Source organism: Leopardus geoffroyi, chromosome B1 (genome assembly GCF_018350155.1).
Source record: "Leopardus geoffroyi isolate Oge1 chromosome B1, O.geoffroyi_Oge1_pat1.0, whole genome shotgun sequence".
Lineage (NCBI taxonomy): Eukaryota > Metazoa > Chordata > Mammalia > Carnivora > Felidae > Leopardus > Leopardus geoffroyi.
This window is the reverse complement of record NC_059327.1, coordinates 55,358,557-55,375,839: the sequence shown is the minus strand read 5'-3', so window position 1 is coordinate 55,375,839 and position 17,283 is coordinate 55,358,557. Positions and strand designations below refer to the sequence as shown.

The window sequence follows — 17,283 nt, the reverse complement described above, 5'->3', positions numbered from 1 at the left end:
AAATTTTTCAAAACTATCACAAAAACTACATTGGAAATGTGGTTTTTTTTAATTTTTTTAAATGTTTTTATTTATTTTTGAGACAGAGAGAGACAGAGCATGAGCAGGGGAGGGGCAGAGAGAGAGGGAGACGCAGAATCCGAAGCTGGCTCCAGGCTCTGAGCTGTCAGCACAGAGCCCGATGCGCAGCTCAAACTCACGGACTGTGAGATCATGACCTGAGCTGAGGTCGGTTGCTTAACTGACTGAGCCACCCAGGCGCCCCTGGAAATGTGGTTTTTTACAGATTTGCTTTGTCTGTCTGCATAGGGACATTCTCTGAGTGTTTCCTATCCACGTTTATGTACTTGTCTCTCTTTGCCCCCAAACACTGAAACAGAAACAGAGTTGCAGTAAAGAACTCAAAGGCTTTGAAATCAAAGGACCTGGCCCGGCCCCAGAACCACCACTAACTTCAGCCTTGCGCTGCTGCTCCTTACCTCTCTCTGCCTGTTTCTTTAAAACAATACATGAGAATGATATTCACAGGATTGTAGCGAGGATTAGTCAAAGGAATTGGGTAAAACTTTTAGCCAAGAGCCCAGCAGGTATTGAGGACTCAAAACAAAACAAAACAAAACAAAAAAAAAACTAGCTCTACCTTTAAACTGCAAAAAGTTTAGGACAGGACCCATAACTATGAATGATCTCATCACATAGCAACGGGACTACTGTGTGCCCTAACAAGAATAGAATACTTGAAAATTATTACTTGAGCAAAAGGAATATTTCTTTGAAAGGCAGAGAAAGCCTAAAAAGAATAATATAATTAAAATGAAAAGACCTAGGGGCGCCTGGGTGGCGCAGTCGGTTAAGCGTCCGACTTCAGCTCAGGTCACGATCTCGCGGTCCGTGAGTTCGAGCCCCGCCTCGGGCTCTGGGCTGATGGCTCAGAGCCTGGAGCCTGCTTCCCATTCTGTGTCTCCCTCTCTCTCTGCCCCTCCCCTGCTCATGCTCTGTCTCTCTCTGTCTCAAAAATAAATAAAAACGTTTAAAAAAAAAAAAAAAGACCTAGTTTATTTTTTAAAGTTTGCTTGCTTCTTTGTTTGTTTGTTTAAGTAAATTATTTATTTATTGAGGCAGGGCTCAATCTCATGAGCCGCAAGATCATGACCTGAGCCAAAATCAAGAGTCAGATGCTTAACCCAAGCATCCCAAAAAAAACCTAGTTTAAATTCCACCTTTGGCATCTTAATTAAATAACTAATTCTGGTTGATTTGTTTATTCTACTAATCATCTCATAGTCTGTAAAAGGGACATGACCTGTTAATGGTAAATTCTTGGTGAATACATACTGAGAGATTGAATCTAAGGTATTGTCTATGACAGTGTTTTCTATACGTTTATCTGTCTGACAGTACAAGATTCCTTTCATTTAAGAAAAAGACATAAAATTAAGTGATATTTCTCTATATATCATTCACTAGCAGTCGTGTATTTCCCTCTAATGATAAATATATGGAGCAAATGTGGCTCTACAGGACATTAATTGCATTAGAGCCTGAAGTGCAAAATTTAAAGCTCATGAGGATTCCAAGAGCAATTAGAGACCCAATGAGAACCCTAGATCCATTGACAGAAAACCAGGGCTGAAAAGCACCATGCATTTGACTTCTGAAACATTATCTTGAAGTTTGTTTTTATTTTTTTCCAAGCAAATATTCCTAGTCCTTTAAAGATTTTTTTTTTCATTTCATAGGTCTCCCGTTATGGCTGGAGGTCTCTTTGCTGTGGATCGAAAGTGGTTTTGGGAGTTGGGTGGCTATGACCCAGGTTTAGAAATCTGGGGAGGAGAACAATATGAAATCTCTTTCAAGGTAAGTTACCAAGACCCTCTTTGCACTATGTCTACATAATTTCAATGATTCCCATAAAGAGTCATCATTCTGTTTCGTGACCTATATTGTGAGATAACAACGAAAGTAGATATGTCACCTTTCCAAGTCAGCTTTGGGATGAGAGAGCTGCTTCCCTCTGATGTTTCAGTGAAATGTAACCATGCCATGAAAGAAATCATTCAAAATCCCATTTGCAGGCAGGAGACTTGGTGTGCCAATAGACCTGCTGCTCCACCAACAAAGCATCCCTTCCACAGAACACACAGAGTGAAGAATTGAAACGAAAGAAATTGGATTATTGGAATTCTCTCCCTTTGTATTTATTTTAGAAATAATGGTTCATATTTTGATCATAACCAGTTATTCCAAAATTCCAGTTAACAGAAGAGTAACTTAAAAATATGAATAACAAATTAAGGCTCTTCTTCATAGAATTCCATAATAGGTGAATGTTTTTATTTATTTCTCTCTGAAACTGCCGAGGTCTCTACTTGCTTTGGCCATAAACGCTCAGCAAAATTATATACTTTATAACATACATACATGTTACATACATCATGTGTACATACATATGACAGAATGCAAGTTTTAGGGTTTGTGAATGAAAAAAATCTGCCACAACACGTGAAGACCAGAAGAGCAAAGCAAAATAAACTGTGTGAAAGGTTGTACTCCAAACCTCCAAGATGCATTTTTTTTTCCCAAAAACAGTCTCATTAAGGAAAAAAAAAACTTCATTTTCTTTTTTTCTTTATGATTGTCGTTATTTATACAGAAGATGGATTTATTTTGTAAGGTTTATCATACAGAAGTTTCTTAGTAAATAAATCATTTTTCCTAATTACTCCCATCATAAAATCAAACCAATTCTTGCTGAGAAAAAAAATGTATATTGAATATAGTAAAAGTCAGGCTTAAGAATCCAGCCAAACTCTCTAAATTTATACATAGAAAGAAAATGATAAAACTGATCTTCATAAAACTGTAATGGCTATCTTCAATATGTTAACAAAAATGTTACATTGTCCTCAAAGTGTCAGAAAATAAATATCCCTAAAGAGAAACTCAGGAGGCTTCAGGACATCTAGAAGTTTCCAATTCACTCTGCTGGCAGTAATCCTTGTAACACCGCTTAGTAAATTCGTGTTTTTCTTCACCGTCTTTCAAAGCCATCTAATTTCATATCTGAGGTACTTTTTAAAGACCTTTTTGTAGATATGTGGTATTAAGTCCTTCAAGTTGCCAATTTTGTTTGTTTGTTTCTCTGCTATAGTAATAGCTGCACACTTATCACTGTGTATATGGCATAAGGTAGTATAATAGTTAATGATGATAGAAGCGGTACCTTCTTCCATTTACTTAATGGTATGTGACAGATGCTGAGCTAAATGCTTTATATACATTATCCAATTTAAAGTCACATCTCTAAGAGGCTGGTGTTATTCCATTTTACAAAAAAAAAAACAAAAAACAACTGGGGTTCCTGGGTGGCTCAGTCGGTTAAATGACCGACTCTTGATTTCGGCTCAGGTCTTGATCTCACGGGTTTGTGAGTCCGAGCCCCCCGTCAGCCTCCACGCTCACAGTACAGAGCCTGCTTGGGATTCTTTCTCTCTCCCCTCCCTGCTCATGTGCGTGCATGCATGTGTGCGTACACTCTCTCCCTCTCAAAATGAATAAACTTAAAACACAACTGAGACTTAATGTTTTAAAGACTTTTTTTAAATACTTATTTTGAGAGAGAGAGAGACAAGCTGGGGAAAGGGTCAGAAAGAGAAAGAGGGAGAGAGAATCTTAGGCAGGTTCCATGCTCAGTGCAGAGCCTGATGTGGGGCTTGATCATGGTCTAAGGCAAAATAGTCTGATGCTTAACTGACCGAGCCACCCAGGTGCCCCTAACATGTTAAAAACTTTAGGCTACAAATTGTTTTAAGCTTTAAAGATTATGTACATTACCTAGTGCTGCTTTGGAATTGAAATGCTCCATCTCTGCTTAACTGCAAGGAATACAGAACCGGTCCTACCATAGTCCTCACTGTGAACCTTTTGATTTCTATCTAGTTTCCTCTCACTGAAAAAGCGAGTATCTTCATTATGGTCAATAGCATGACAGTAAACTTACCGCTGACCCTGGCAAAATAATATTGATTATCATATATGGCTCAAAGCTAGGTGCAACGTTTGCAATAATACCTTCAACTGGAAAAACCGAATATTACATTTGACCCCAAGATTAAGGGGAAAAAATGGCATTGCTGTAGCTGCAACATCTTCAGAATTCAAGAGATGCGTTTTACTTTTCACTGATCAAGATTTATTTTGCTTAAATACTGTTAGTTCATGGATTCTTCAAGTTTAAAATGTTATTATGAACATTTCTATTAAGTGGGAGGTATCTGGCTCTGAATAACGAGCTGGATGATGGATAAAATTCCTATGGAAAGTCTGGAGGATTTGCGTAATATACATTTGCATTCTAAATCAAAAGGCATTTTTTTAACAAACGTAGACTTGCATCTTTCGTTTCTGTATCACTTGTATCTATCACACCTCTTCTGGGTGACCTGAGATTTTATTACCCCATTTCCTATTTTTCAGTTATCTGTCATTCTGAAGGATATAATTGGAATGCAGCCCTGTCGTCTTTGTCTAGAAACCATGGCAACAGCACTGGAAGTTCAGGACTAAATTGCCCCAGGTTGCTTGGTTGGAATGACAGATTCTTTGGCAACAGCTATTTCTTACAGGGTCCCATTTCATACGTATCCCTTCATTCTTCTTGCTATTGTGTGCTGACCTTGGGGTTCCTGTCCCTCCCTATTAGTATTTGTAACATGAGGGGGACAAACTTAAACAGGCTTTGGTAGAATTTGCATTGAAGCAAAAAGAATTTTCTCCATGGGAAAGGAATCAAAAGAATTATACACACATAGCTCTGAGAAATGGTATTAAAAAGAAAAGAAAATCAAACATTTGCATTATGTTTAATTTTGCAGGGTAAAGCACTGTAAGATTTACACTGGGCAGCACTTGAAATTCAGGAAGTATGTATGGATCACTAAGAGTTTACTTGTCTATCTCACATTGTAATAAAGAAATTGTTTTAAGTGTAGATTCAAATGCTCTGATTCAAAGGATTTCTATCTATGGTCGTCATCAGGCATCATTGCTTGCTGTTTGCTCCTTAACCAAAGAATCGTTTCACCACAGTTTATGACAAGGCTCTATCACTAAATAAACTATTTCTAGAAAATCCTGCTTCATATTAAGGGCTTGGTTTCTGGTCAAACAGCCTCTGGTTAAGAGTGCTCCTCAATTTTCTTTCTCTGTAAATCTCCTTCCTTTTTCTAACATCTGAGTAGATCAGTGGATTTCATCCCATAACAGAAAAGCCAACACAAGTGTAATTTTCAGGAGGCAGTTGAGGAAAAGAGCTTTCTGGGGAAATGATCTGTCTGCCTAGTCTTCAGTCTCTTTCAGAATGAATCTGAACTCCTGCATGGCCCAGAATTATCCAGCCGTCTTTCAAACATTGCTAGGTTAGCCAGCTGCTAGGGAGGGGAAAGCGGCATTTAGTCAGTCATTCAACAAGCTTTTATTGAGCATCTAATTTATTCCAGGACTAGCTCCAGGTACTCAACTTGGAATCGCACCTGGAAACAAAGAGGAAACCACAACAGACAGCGCGGTGTGGCATAAAAGAGATAACCCACACCTTTAAATGCCGTCTACCATTTAAGTTATTGAAATAATAGTAAGCCATTATGACTCTCTGATTTTTCAGAGTGCATTTTTACATCCATTCCCCAAAGATCAAAGTCCAAATGTTAGCATTTCCAAAAGATATGCCCTTCGATTCCGGAAAACTCTTTTCAGAAAATAAAACTGAGCAGCACACACCAAGTAGGCACCCACAAGAAATTTAGGCTCCATTTCACCCATTCTCTGACATGAGATATAATGCTTAGAACCAGGTAGGAGAGCATTAAATTTGGGTTGGGCTGCCCTTTTCCACCCCCAGGGGCTTATCAACATGGTCCCACATGGACCCAGTATTTCTTGGGCATCTAGAGTATGGCATGAGCCCTTGGTCACGAGCCTCAGCTATGCAGAAACATGCAAGCCTCCAGGTGAGATGACTATGGCTACCCTACGTCCGAGAATGAATCTGACAAACCTGGGAACCCCTACAACCTTTTTAAAACCTCTCTTAAGGGACAACATGCCACAGAATCACCTTTGTTATGTACTGTCATCCTTCCTATGTGTTGAGTGTAAGATTCAGGCATTTAGGGATATCATTCGTCTCATAACCTTTCAGCTCTTTTCAGTCCTGAATTCATTCAACAGACATTTATTTATTAATTATAATGTGCCACCTCTGGGCTAAACTCTTCAGATGCAAAGGTAAATGCGAGAAGATTCTCATTCCAGTGGAGCTTACTTTCCAGTAGCAGCCTAGAGAATTAACTCAACACAATTACTCATCATCAGTATTATTTGGAATATATTTTATTTCCATATCACAGTAATAATTCGGGACATATGCAATAGCCTGTTTGCTAGCCTCCTGTGCTATATTCTTTCTCCTCTTTCAACCTATATCCACATTCTTTTATTCCCCAAGTTGCTTTATTTGCCTCTCCTAAAAATTCAGTTCTCCTAATTACCACACAAATCAAATGAATGTTCTGAATCATAAACCATGAGAGTTTTCATCAATTATCTGCCTCACCTGTCTGAATCTACACAGTAAACCAACTTAACTAGTGATTTTCTTTCCTTTTCAGAAGATAGAAACTCATACTTCCATTTCTACCCCTATTTATTACAGAGATTTTAACTAACCAGTCAGACTTTAGTCTGTTCCTGAGATATTAGCTTGTTCTCTCTACAAATATTAATCAGCAACCTCCACCATGAGTCTATGTACCATTCAAGCTAGACTTTGCAGAAAAAGGCAAAGGTGGCCCAGTAGAAGTCCTTGGATCAGGTACAACTTAGATGAGTATTTCTTCCATGAAAAATAAATATCAAAGCAGGAAAGCACAAACAACTACATTTAAAATTCCCTCTAGGGGCACCTGGGTGGCTCAGATGGTTAAGGGTCCAACTTTGGCTTAGGCCATGAGTTCGTAGGTTCAAGCCCCACATCAGGCTCCATGCTGGCATTGCAGAGCCTCCTTGGAATTCTTGCCCTCTCCTCTCTCTCTGTCCCTCCCCTGTTGGTGCTTTCTCTCTCTCTCAAAATAAATAAATAAACTTAAAAAAAACTCATAAGAATTCTCTCTAAAGTAAAACATATAAATGTATATTTATTTGCCAGGCTTCTAATGCAAGAGAGACCAAAGCTTTTCCTTCTGCATTTGGGTGCATAGATTGGAGTAAAAGTAGAGGTCCAAGAACGATACCCATACTGCATTTGCTGTGAGTTCCAGTTTGGTTTCTTTCCAATGGAATGAGAACTTAAAGACACTTGGAAGCTATCTTAATATGGTAACAGAATCCTTTTAAATTTTTCATGATTTTGCCCAATCTTTTATTGTTACTTTGTCCATACCTAATAGGACAGCAACTTTTTTAAATAACAACTCAATCCTTTCAAACTCCTCAAATTAGTTTTGGCATGAACAACAATTCTTTCTGTTTTCATAGCCGTATTTCATCAGTCTAAGTGGTATTTAATGAAATTACGCAATTACATTTTTTTTTTCAACTAGCATAATCACATTTCGGAAGAAAAGCACTGCCTTGTAGGTAAGCATGTAAGCTCACTATTGGGAGCAAGGGATTCCAGGTGTATTCAGCGTAACCCCTATTCCATGCAGTTTTGCCATAATAGGAATACCATTTAACACGTTTGCAGAAGGAATGGAGATTTAAGGTTAATACGTTGAATTGATTGAACAGAGATTCAGTCCTTGCTGTCAAAAACTTTCAGTCTAATAAGAGAAAAGCTCATGCAACAGAGGTAGGTGTGTTTCTACCTTTGTCCAGAGGTAACTTGCTCACTTATTCAGTTCAGGTCTAAGGTGAGGCTCTTTCTTCTTGTTTTCACCTGTGCCCAGGTGCCTCCAGTTCCCTGATGTAAGGATGCCTGTCCAAGGATATTGAATGGCCAATATTGCAGTGATGAGTTCTTGCACTCTGTGCCCTGTTCCTACAGACCAGTGTCCTCTCCTGTTTTTTTTTTAGTTGTCACTTCTTTTCCCTCCCCCAGACCCAATCTTGTGGAGTCTCTGTAAAGTGGGGGGAAAAAAATCAGTCCTAAAATAAGCCTCTGGGGTTTCTTTGAATCTTTGTTTCTACTTTGATGTGACTAGCAAAGAAAATCCCCCTGGAGTAAAAATAGAAAATGGAAAACACATTGAGCATAACGAAATGAATACTTCAGGTTACAATCCTGCCACACACAAATAAATATATACAGTTTAGAGTAACTACAATATGTCTTTGATTTTAATAGACAGCATCCTGGGGGGGGGGGGATGTGGGGTTTTTTAATCCCTTTTTGATTTGTAAAACCTTTACATGGAGCTACCTGTGCTCCAAAGTTCTGGGCATTCTGTGTTCTTCCTATGATGATAGTAACTATTACTTGGTCCCTTAACAAGAAAAAGTAATGAGTTAGCACTTATAGGTCACTGAATTTAATTTCTTATCCTACCCAATACTAATGTAAGGTAAAAATTAACTTCCATTTCATAATTACAAAAACAGACCATTGCCTAGTTAATATCAAAGCAAGAATTAGAATTCCGGTTTGCTCTAAAAACCATTAGCCTAATTTCTCTTAGCTAGAAAAATAGAAGATTTTATATCATTGGTGAAAAAAAAAGTGGCTACTGTCATTCTCTGAAACCACTTAAAAAAGGAAATGCAGGTTCTTCCTATCTGATTTTTATTAAATATGAGGGCTGACAATTCTTGTTAAGATTTAATGTAAAATTTAATTTTTTTCTATCTTCAAAATGCAATCATTATTCAATAAGAATTGAATATACACAATAGGGACTAATCATTGAGTATAAAACATTCAGTTCTCTACTCACACAACATGACAGCCATTAATTTAGAATTGTTATAGCTCAGTAAACCTTATATCCTAGAGCTTAACATCATTATAGAGCTTCTCAAACAAACATGAATTTTATTTATTTGTTAGACAATCAAAATTAATAGCCCTACAAAACTAGCTAAATTTAAAGTTTCCCCACATGGTATATAGCCATCCAAAAGAAAATTAAGTAAACTTACAGTTCAACAATTGAATGTTGTGTAATTACAATAGATTTACAGTTTTAAAATAAAAAAAGGAAGATCTTCTCTTTGAGATTACTCAAAAAAAGGAGAACAAGAAACAGAAACAAAATACTAAGTTTATCCTTGACAAATAATCAGATATCTGACCCCCAACCACAATGCATGAGGAAGGTTATCATACGCAGCAAAAGTGAATTAAATGGTGGGGGAAAAAAAGAGCATGGGAAGACAGAATGACCACAGCTACAAGTCTCCCTTGAAGCCAGCAAATCTCAATGTCACAAAGTAATGGGCACCTCCTAAGAGGGGTAAGATGGGGAACTGACAACATTTGTTTGAAACAAGGCAACAGGTGTGATTGCTGGTGGCCAGAGCTCCCTCGGATTGAGTTTGGCACAGAAGGGAAGCACAAATGGGAAGTTGGGGACTGTTCTAAAAAGAGGTATTAGATAGACAAGCCATATTTGCGGGAAGCAGGGTGTTATTAAGGCAGAATGGAGGAAAGATACTTGATATGATGAACAGCCTTGCGGCAGCCAGTTCCTAATGGATGCTGACAAATACAGGCTAAACTAATTCAGTCACACACAGTCATAAAGTGAATACCTACTCTAATTGGTAAGAATTCTCCCTATTCAAAGATAGGTAATGATAATTTTTAAAGAAAACAGCACATAGAAATACTACAAGAAAATGTGAAGAAGAAAGGACCAGGAACAATGAACACAGGTCACCAAAGTAATGTTGATATACATTGTTATAAAAGTGTTTTAAATATTAATGAAGCTATTGACTCTGCAAAGCAATATGAGATGCTGAACTTTATGAGATTAGGCGAAACAACAAAAGGTAAGAGAAAGAGATGGAAAAAAAATAGCAGCAGTCAGGATTAAATGAAAAAGAAAGAGAAAATCATCACCAAAATGAAGGTCCTATTGAAAGCAACACGAAGGAGAAGGGGTATGCTGAAAATACACAGAGGCAAGGAAGGTAGAGTTGAGAAAAAGGAGCAAAATGGAATTAAAATCAGCAAAGTTAAAATGTAATAGAGTGAAATGATATGGAAGGTATAGGTGCTCATATTAGGAAAAATGTTGAAATTATAATACCATGTATTATACATAGTAGACACAACCAAAGCAGTGATAAGAAGAAAAATTAGATCCTTGGGGAGCCTGGGTGGCTCAGTAAATTGAGCTTCTGACTTCGGTTTAGGTCAGGATCTCACAGTTTGTGGGTTTGAGACCCAAGTTGGGCTCTATACTGACACTGTGGGGCCTGCTTAGGATTCTCTCTCTCTCTCTCTCTCTCTCTCTCTCTGCCCCTCATCTCTTTCAAAGTAATTAAATAAAAAGAAATTTTAAAGAAAAATTAGATCCTTAAGTTCTTATATCAACATAAAAAGAAAGAATAAACATAAGCCAGTTAAATATTCAAATACAGTTTGCAAATGAAAAATGAAATAAACCTAAGGAAATAAAGATAAAAGATTAATAAACTTAAAAAAGAAATTAATGGCTTAGAAAACCAAAAACTGATGGTGCAAGAGCTAGTTCTTCATAGCCAAAAATAAATAATTAAGGGAGTCGCAGATGGAGAGACAGATCAATTAGAAAAGGTCATTAAAAAAACTGGCCATGAAAAAAGAAAGAAAACACAAATACACAAACTAAGAAACAATAATAAGTATTTAGAAAATATTTCAATAGTTCTAAGAGATTAGTCTGTTCAATTCTATACAAAGAGGCATCAGATTGTGAATGAAATGATTGACTTTTAATAAAATCATTATAAGCCACTAACTGGCTTAAAACAACAGAAGACTTTCTCACAGTCTCTGGGTTGGTAGCTCAGTGTCTTTTAGCAGAGCCTCTGCTAAGAATTGCGCAAGTCTGAAATCAAATTTTGAGCCAGCTCTATCCTTATTCACAGGCTCAGCTGGGAAAAGATCTGTGTTCAAGCTCCCTCGGGTTGCTGGCAGAATCCATTTCTTTGTGGTTGTGGGACTGAACTCCTCACTGTATTGGTTTTCATCTGGATACCACTTTCCGGTCCTTGCCTTTTGGCTCCTTCTTTGACCCTCTCACAACATGGTAGCCTACTTCCTCAAAACCACCAGTAGAATTTCTCTCCTATTTCAAATCTTCCTATCCGTTTCTTCAGGAAAAGCTGAGTCCCTTTTTTAGGACTCACCTGTTAGGTTTGACCCTCCCAAGATAATCTCCTTTTGATTAACTCAAGGTCAACTAAAGTGCGACAATAATCATATCTGCAAAATCCCTTCACCTTTGTCACATAACGTCACCTAATTGCAGATGTGAAATCCATCATATTCACAGTTTGTAGCACACACAAAGCAAGGAGATTATAAAAGGACATGTATACGATGGTGTGAGATTTGGGAGGGGAAGTGGGGAGGGGGGGTTGGCGAAGAACATCTCAGAATTCTGCCTATCATGCTGCCCAATGACCACAGAATAAATAGAGAAAACTTTCAAAAGGCAATCTCCTCCAAAACATAAAGAACCAAATGCTATCAGTTTCTTACAAATCTTTAAAGAATGCATACTGCAGTGTTTTCCAAAAACCATTCTTCAATATTAGAAAAGAAAGAAATCTTTACAATTCATTATTAAATTAATATATAATATTGACAGCATAATATTGATAGGAAATTCTGACCAAGATAGCACAAAATGATAGAGAAATACACATATTTTACTTGTAAATATTAACATTAAGAACTAATAATAAATAAAGAAGGTGTGGTATACATATACAATGGAGTATAACTCGGCAATCAAAATGAGTGAAATCTTGCCGTTTGCAGCTACGTGGATAGAACTGGAGGGTATTATGCTAAGTGAAATTAGTGAGTCAGAGAAAGACAAAAGTCATATCACTTCACTCATAGGAGGACTTTAAGAGACAAAACAGATGAACATAAGGGAAGGGAAATAAAAATAATATAAAAACAGGGAGGGGGGAAAACAAAAGAGATTCATAAATATGGAAAACAAACTGAGGGTTACTGGAGGGGTTGTGGGAGAAGGGTTGGGTAAATGGGTAAGGGGCACTAAGGAATCGACTCCTGAAATCATTGTTACACGATATGCTAATTAATTTGGATGTAAACTTTAAAAAATCAAAAATTAAATTAAAATAAATAAATAAATAAATAAAAGACTCACACAATGGGATAGCTATTCAAAGATTAATACACCAAAATAAGTGTATCTTCGATGGATGTGTTTCAATATTGGGATATGTATTAACATAATTCAACTTGAGTGCATTTTATTTTATTTTGTTCTATTTTATTTTATTTTATGTTATTTTATTTTATTTTGTTTTGTTTTGTTTTATTTATTCTTATTTTATTTTATTTTATTTTTGTGGTCTTTGTAGAAAAACGAAATTTATTTTGAAGTTGTGCTGGTCACAATTATTTGGTATAAACTATTCATTGTTTTTTTCACATTTGTTTAAATATAATCTATTGTCAAATTGCTTTCATAGGGTGATGGTCATCTCCATAGGTAATATAGAGGAATTTAATAAACTTTTGCACTCCACGTTTCAACAAAATACTTAATACTTAGCAAGATTAAATGTAAATACATATTTGTAAAATGGATGTATCTCAACTTAAAAACCATCAGCTAGCTTAAAGAGAAACCTCTAGGAATTAAATTACTATTTAATATCATTTCATATTATTCTAGAGATAGCAGGCAATTCCATTAGGTAAGAAATGATATAAGAAATATAAAAATTGGAAAGGAAGAGTGAAATTTTTCATTAACTGCAGGTAATATTACCCTATATCTACCTGAACAATGCAAGGGAAATCGACTGGGAAAATACTATAAACAATAAGAAATTTAGTAAGTTGCCTGGGTAAAATATTTATGTGGGATGTGTGTGTATGTGTGTGTGTGTGTGTGTGTGTGTGTGTGTGTGTGTAAATACATAAAAAACAGTAACCTTTACATATACAAACAACCCCAAAAGAAGATACCATTTATAATAGTAGGGAAAAAGACAGCTAGAAATAAACAAGAAATGTCCTAGTCCTGATGAAGAAAGATTATCATGCTGCTGAGAGACATATAAAGACTCAAATACATGAAATTCATAAAGAAGACAATTCTCCCCAAGCATGCTCATAAATTTAATCTCAGCAAAAGTGGTAACATGAATTTTATTGGGGGGTGGCTAGACAGAGTGCTTCTACTTTATAAGTCAAAACAGATAAACAGAATAATGAGAAAAGTTCTGGAGAAACAATGATAGAGGGTTAAATCACAGCTGATAATAAAATACATAATAAAATTTGCATGAATATACAGAGATATCTTTGGCACAGAATTTAAATAAATTCAGATAAATATGGGAATTTAGTATAAGATAGGCTTAACATTTCAAATCAAGAGGAAGATGGTTGTTTCTGAGTAAACAGTATAGGACAACTACTCTTCTGGAGAAAAAAAAATTAAATTGGACCCCTATATGACACTTCATACAAAAATAGATCCCAAGGAGATAAATCTTTTTTTTTTAATGTTTATTTATTTTTAAGAGAGAGAGAGAGACAGGGCACAAGCGGGGGAGGTGCAGAGAGAGAGACAGGCAAAATCTAAAGTAGGCTCCAGGCTCTGAGCTCTCAACACAGATCCCGACCAGGGCCTCAAACTCACGAACTGAGAGATCATGACCTGAGCCGAAGTTGGATGTTCAGCCACCCAGGAGCCCCTAGAAGATAAATTATTTTAAGCATTAAAAATGAAAATGCAGGGGCGCCTGGGTGGCACAGTCGGTTGAGCGTCCGACTTCAGCCAGGTCGTGATCTCGCGGTCCGTGAGTTCGAGCCCCGCGTCGGGCTCTGGGCTGATGGCTCAGAGCCTGGAGCCTGTTTCCGATTCTGTGTCTCCCTCTCTCTCTGCCCCTCCCCCGTTCATGCTCTGTCTCTCTCTGTCCCAAAAATAAATAAACGTTGAAAAAAAAATTTTTTTTAAATAATAAAAATAAAAATGAAAATGCATAAGAACTACAAAAATCCTGGAAGAACTGGAATGGGGAAGGCCTCCTAAATGTGACTTTAAAAAACAGAAAATCCACTAGAAGCAATGCAAGGAAAGATTAATTCATCCACATAAAAATTCTGCACCTGGGTGGTTCAATTAAGCATCAGATTCTGGATCCCAGCTCAGGTCATGATCTCACAGTCTTTGTGGGTTCAAGCCCCGCATCCAGCTCTGTGCTAACAGTGTGGAGCCTTCTTGGGATTATCTCTCTCCCTCTCTCTCTCTCTCTCTGCCCCGCCCCCACTCACACTCTTTCTCTCTCTCAAAATAAATAAACTTTTTAAAAATTCTGCAAGGAAGAAACACACGAAAGACAAATGGCAATCTGAGCAAAATTATTTGCAACTAATACCCTTAATACTGAAAGATCAACTACAAATCAATATGATTAAAGTTTTGAAAAGCCAAATAATGAAAATATTGAGACCGCTCACAGAAAGGACATACAAATGACTCTTAAATATCAAAAGTTATTCATTTTCAATTATGACAAGAAAAATGTAAATTAAAACTATAATGATATCTTTTTCACCTATTAGATTGGCAACAATCTAAACTTTGATAACACAACACGTTGCCAGAGTGAAGGAAGAGACACTCAAACGCGGCCAATTACAGTAATGAAACGTTATATGCCCTCTATAGGAGCAATTAGAAACAATCTTACAAAATGTTTAATGTGCCTCCGTGTTGACCCAATTTCATTTCTATTCTCATGACCCACAGCGAGATTCACACATGTATTCAACAACACACATACAAAGATGTTTATCTCAACTTGTTTTTGTTGATGAAAAGAGGAAAACTTAAGTGTCCATAAGAGACTGGTTAATTATTATCTAGTTACAATGTGGACTTTAAATAAAACGCAACAGCTTTATTTTTACTATTAGGTGGGGGGATGGGTTGGATGAGTTACACTGTTTAAAGGCCCCCCATTTCTACCACGTTAAGCTTGATGCCTGACTGGGTACCCATATACGGTCTCTTTGGGTTTTCATAGGCCCTTCACGTTGTTACTCTCTGAGTGAAGAAGGTTTAGATTGGGTGGTCAGAGCTTTAACGGTACGGTGGTGAGCATAGATTGGGTGGTCAGAAAGATCTTTAAAATACATCCAAATCTGCCTTAATATGTGAATATATATTGGGGTGCCTGGGTGGCTCAGTGGGTTGGGCGTCCGACTTCAGCTCAGGTCATGATCTCACGGTTTGTGGGTTCGAGCCCTGAGTCGGGCTCTGTGCTGACAGCTCGGAGCCTGGAGCCTGCTTCAGATTCTGTCTCTCTCTCTCTCTCTCTCTCAAAAATAAATAGACATTAAAAAAATTTTTTTAAATATGTGAATATATATTTACATGGATGTTAGAACTGCTTACATACAAACTCTAGAGACAAATCCAGGTACAGATAGACCAAAATTTCTGAGCTAAAGCAAAGACAGTGGTTCACTTGAAAACCCTTGAACAAAGAGAATCTGCAATTTGTGCAGTGGTGTTCTCAGTCTTGGCCTCCCTTCCATATGTAGGTCTGGACTGCAGGGAGGTTCATTTCCCTCTTCCTCTCACTCCTTCAGCCTTGAGTGTCTCCTATCCAGCCGCCACCATGCCACTGCTCGCAGCAAATGCCCCGTGTATACATGACTCACTGATTAGATTCTTAGGAGAAATTACAGAATAATGACACAACAGCATCCCAGAGAAGGTTTTTCTCCCCAGGTGACTGTCCCCAAGCCAGTCCTTCTGTACCCCAGTGCCCATGCTTGTTAATCTCCATACCCTTGGTTCCCAGGACTTAGCATCTAGTCCAGCAGCAAAAAAAAAAAAAAAAAAAAAAAAAAACACCTATAGTTTTAATTAATAAGCATTTCTCACTTTCTCCATAGTTGTCTAAAAATACAAAAAAGTCCAAGGGTGTTTAATTTATACTCCTGAAATTGTTTATTTGCCTCCCTAGAAGGCACAACTCAATCTCATTTTAGAAATGCACTCCTTTTCCCTTAAGCCACCTCTATATAAACTATCATGACAACGCTTTGTACAAATGGCTTTGTTAGAAATAAATTCAGGCTTATAAAGTGTGCTCATTAGAAATCCTTTTTATGCCAAGGATGATTCTAAAATATTTTATATACCTTCTCATTGCTTTTATGAGACAGTATATTAGAGGTCTCTTCTTACTTTCAAGCCTGCAAAGTACCTCAAAGTATAGTTGCGGTTTATATCTAAAGTGTGACAGAAGCCTTTTTATGGCACACTATACCTTCAGATACACAAGAAAATATCTAGAGTTGTTCCTATGGGGTTTTTTCCTACAATATTTAGCCTAGGTGACATAAAAATAACCATTTTAATTCAACATGCCCAGAATTGATCTTCCAAAGAAAATATTAAAATGACTCTAAACTCATTCAGAAACTCAAAGATAAACAGAAACAGCTGTTAAATGTCTCACACGCTAGTCTGAGATTCATTTCAATTACCCGACAAAAGGTACCTCAGGTGTAACAGAGCATTTTCAAGTTAAATTTTATGTCCATTAGATACAAACCTAGCGGCAAGTCTGAATTCCTTCCAGTTGTTACTTCCTTTATGTCTGATGGCATTTTCCTAATTCCCTGTTTAATTTTATTTTAGCTTTTATAGATGGTTGTAAAGTGGGCAAAATATAACAATCTACACAGCATTCGGTACCTGTGTTAAGGTCAATTTGACTTCCTGCTGAAATTGTTTTCTAATACAGACATTTTGTTCAAGTTTTTGTATTTTTCTGGCCACCATTCTTCCCTAAGAAGAAAAATGAAATACAGTGTAATCACTGCAATTCTTCTGGTGTGGAAATCTATATAAAGCAAGTCACCTTGCCCCCCAGCTCAAAAGGCATATGTATAGAAAGTAGGCAAAAAAAATCTCTCCTTACGATTCTCAAGCCCTTCACCCCAAATCTCAATAACAATACCATAGACAGCCTCAAAGTATATATACACATTGACCGTACAGATATAAGAATTTGTTTTCTATATTCAATATTTTCTATATTCTACATGAGGGTCCACAACCT

General features: G+C 37.0%; 1 protein-coding gene across 3 annotated transcripts in view; it reads left to right on the top strand.

Moving 5' to 3' along the window:
- The window catches only part of GALNTL6 (polypeptide N-acetylgalactosaminyltransferase like 6), a 1,206,818-nt gene that overhangs the window by 1,069,921 nt on the left and 119,614 nt on the right, over nucleotides 1-17,283 (top strand). For all 3 annotated transcript variants that reach the window (XM_045463018.1, XM_045463030.1, XM_045463022.1), the window contains one exon: nucleotides 1,740-1,857. In XM_045463018.1, the coding sequence (XP_045318974.1) occupies nucleotides 1,740-1,857 (118 nt within the window). The remainder of the gene's footprint in view (nucleotides 1-1,739; nucleotides 1,858-17,283) is intronic.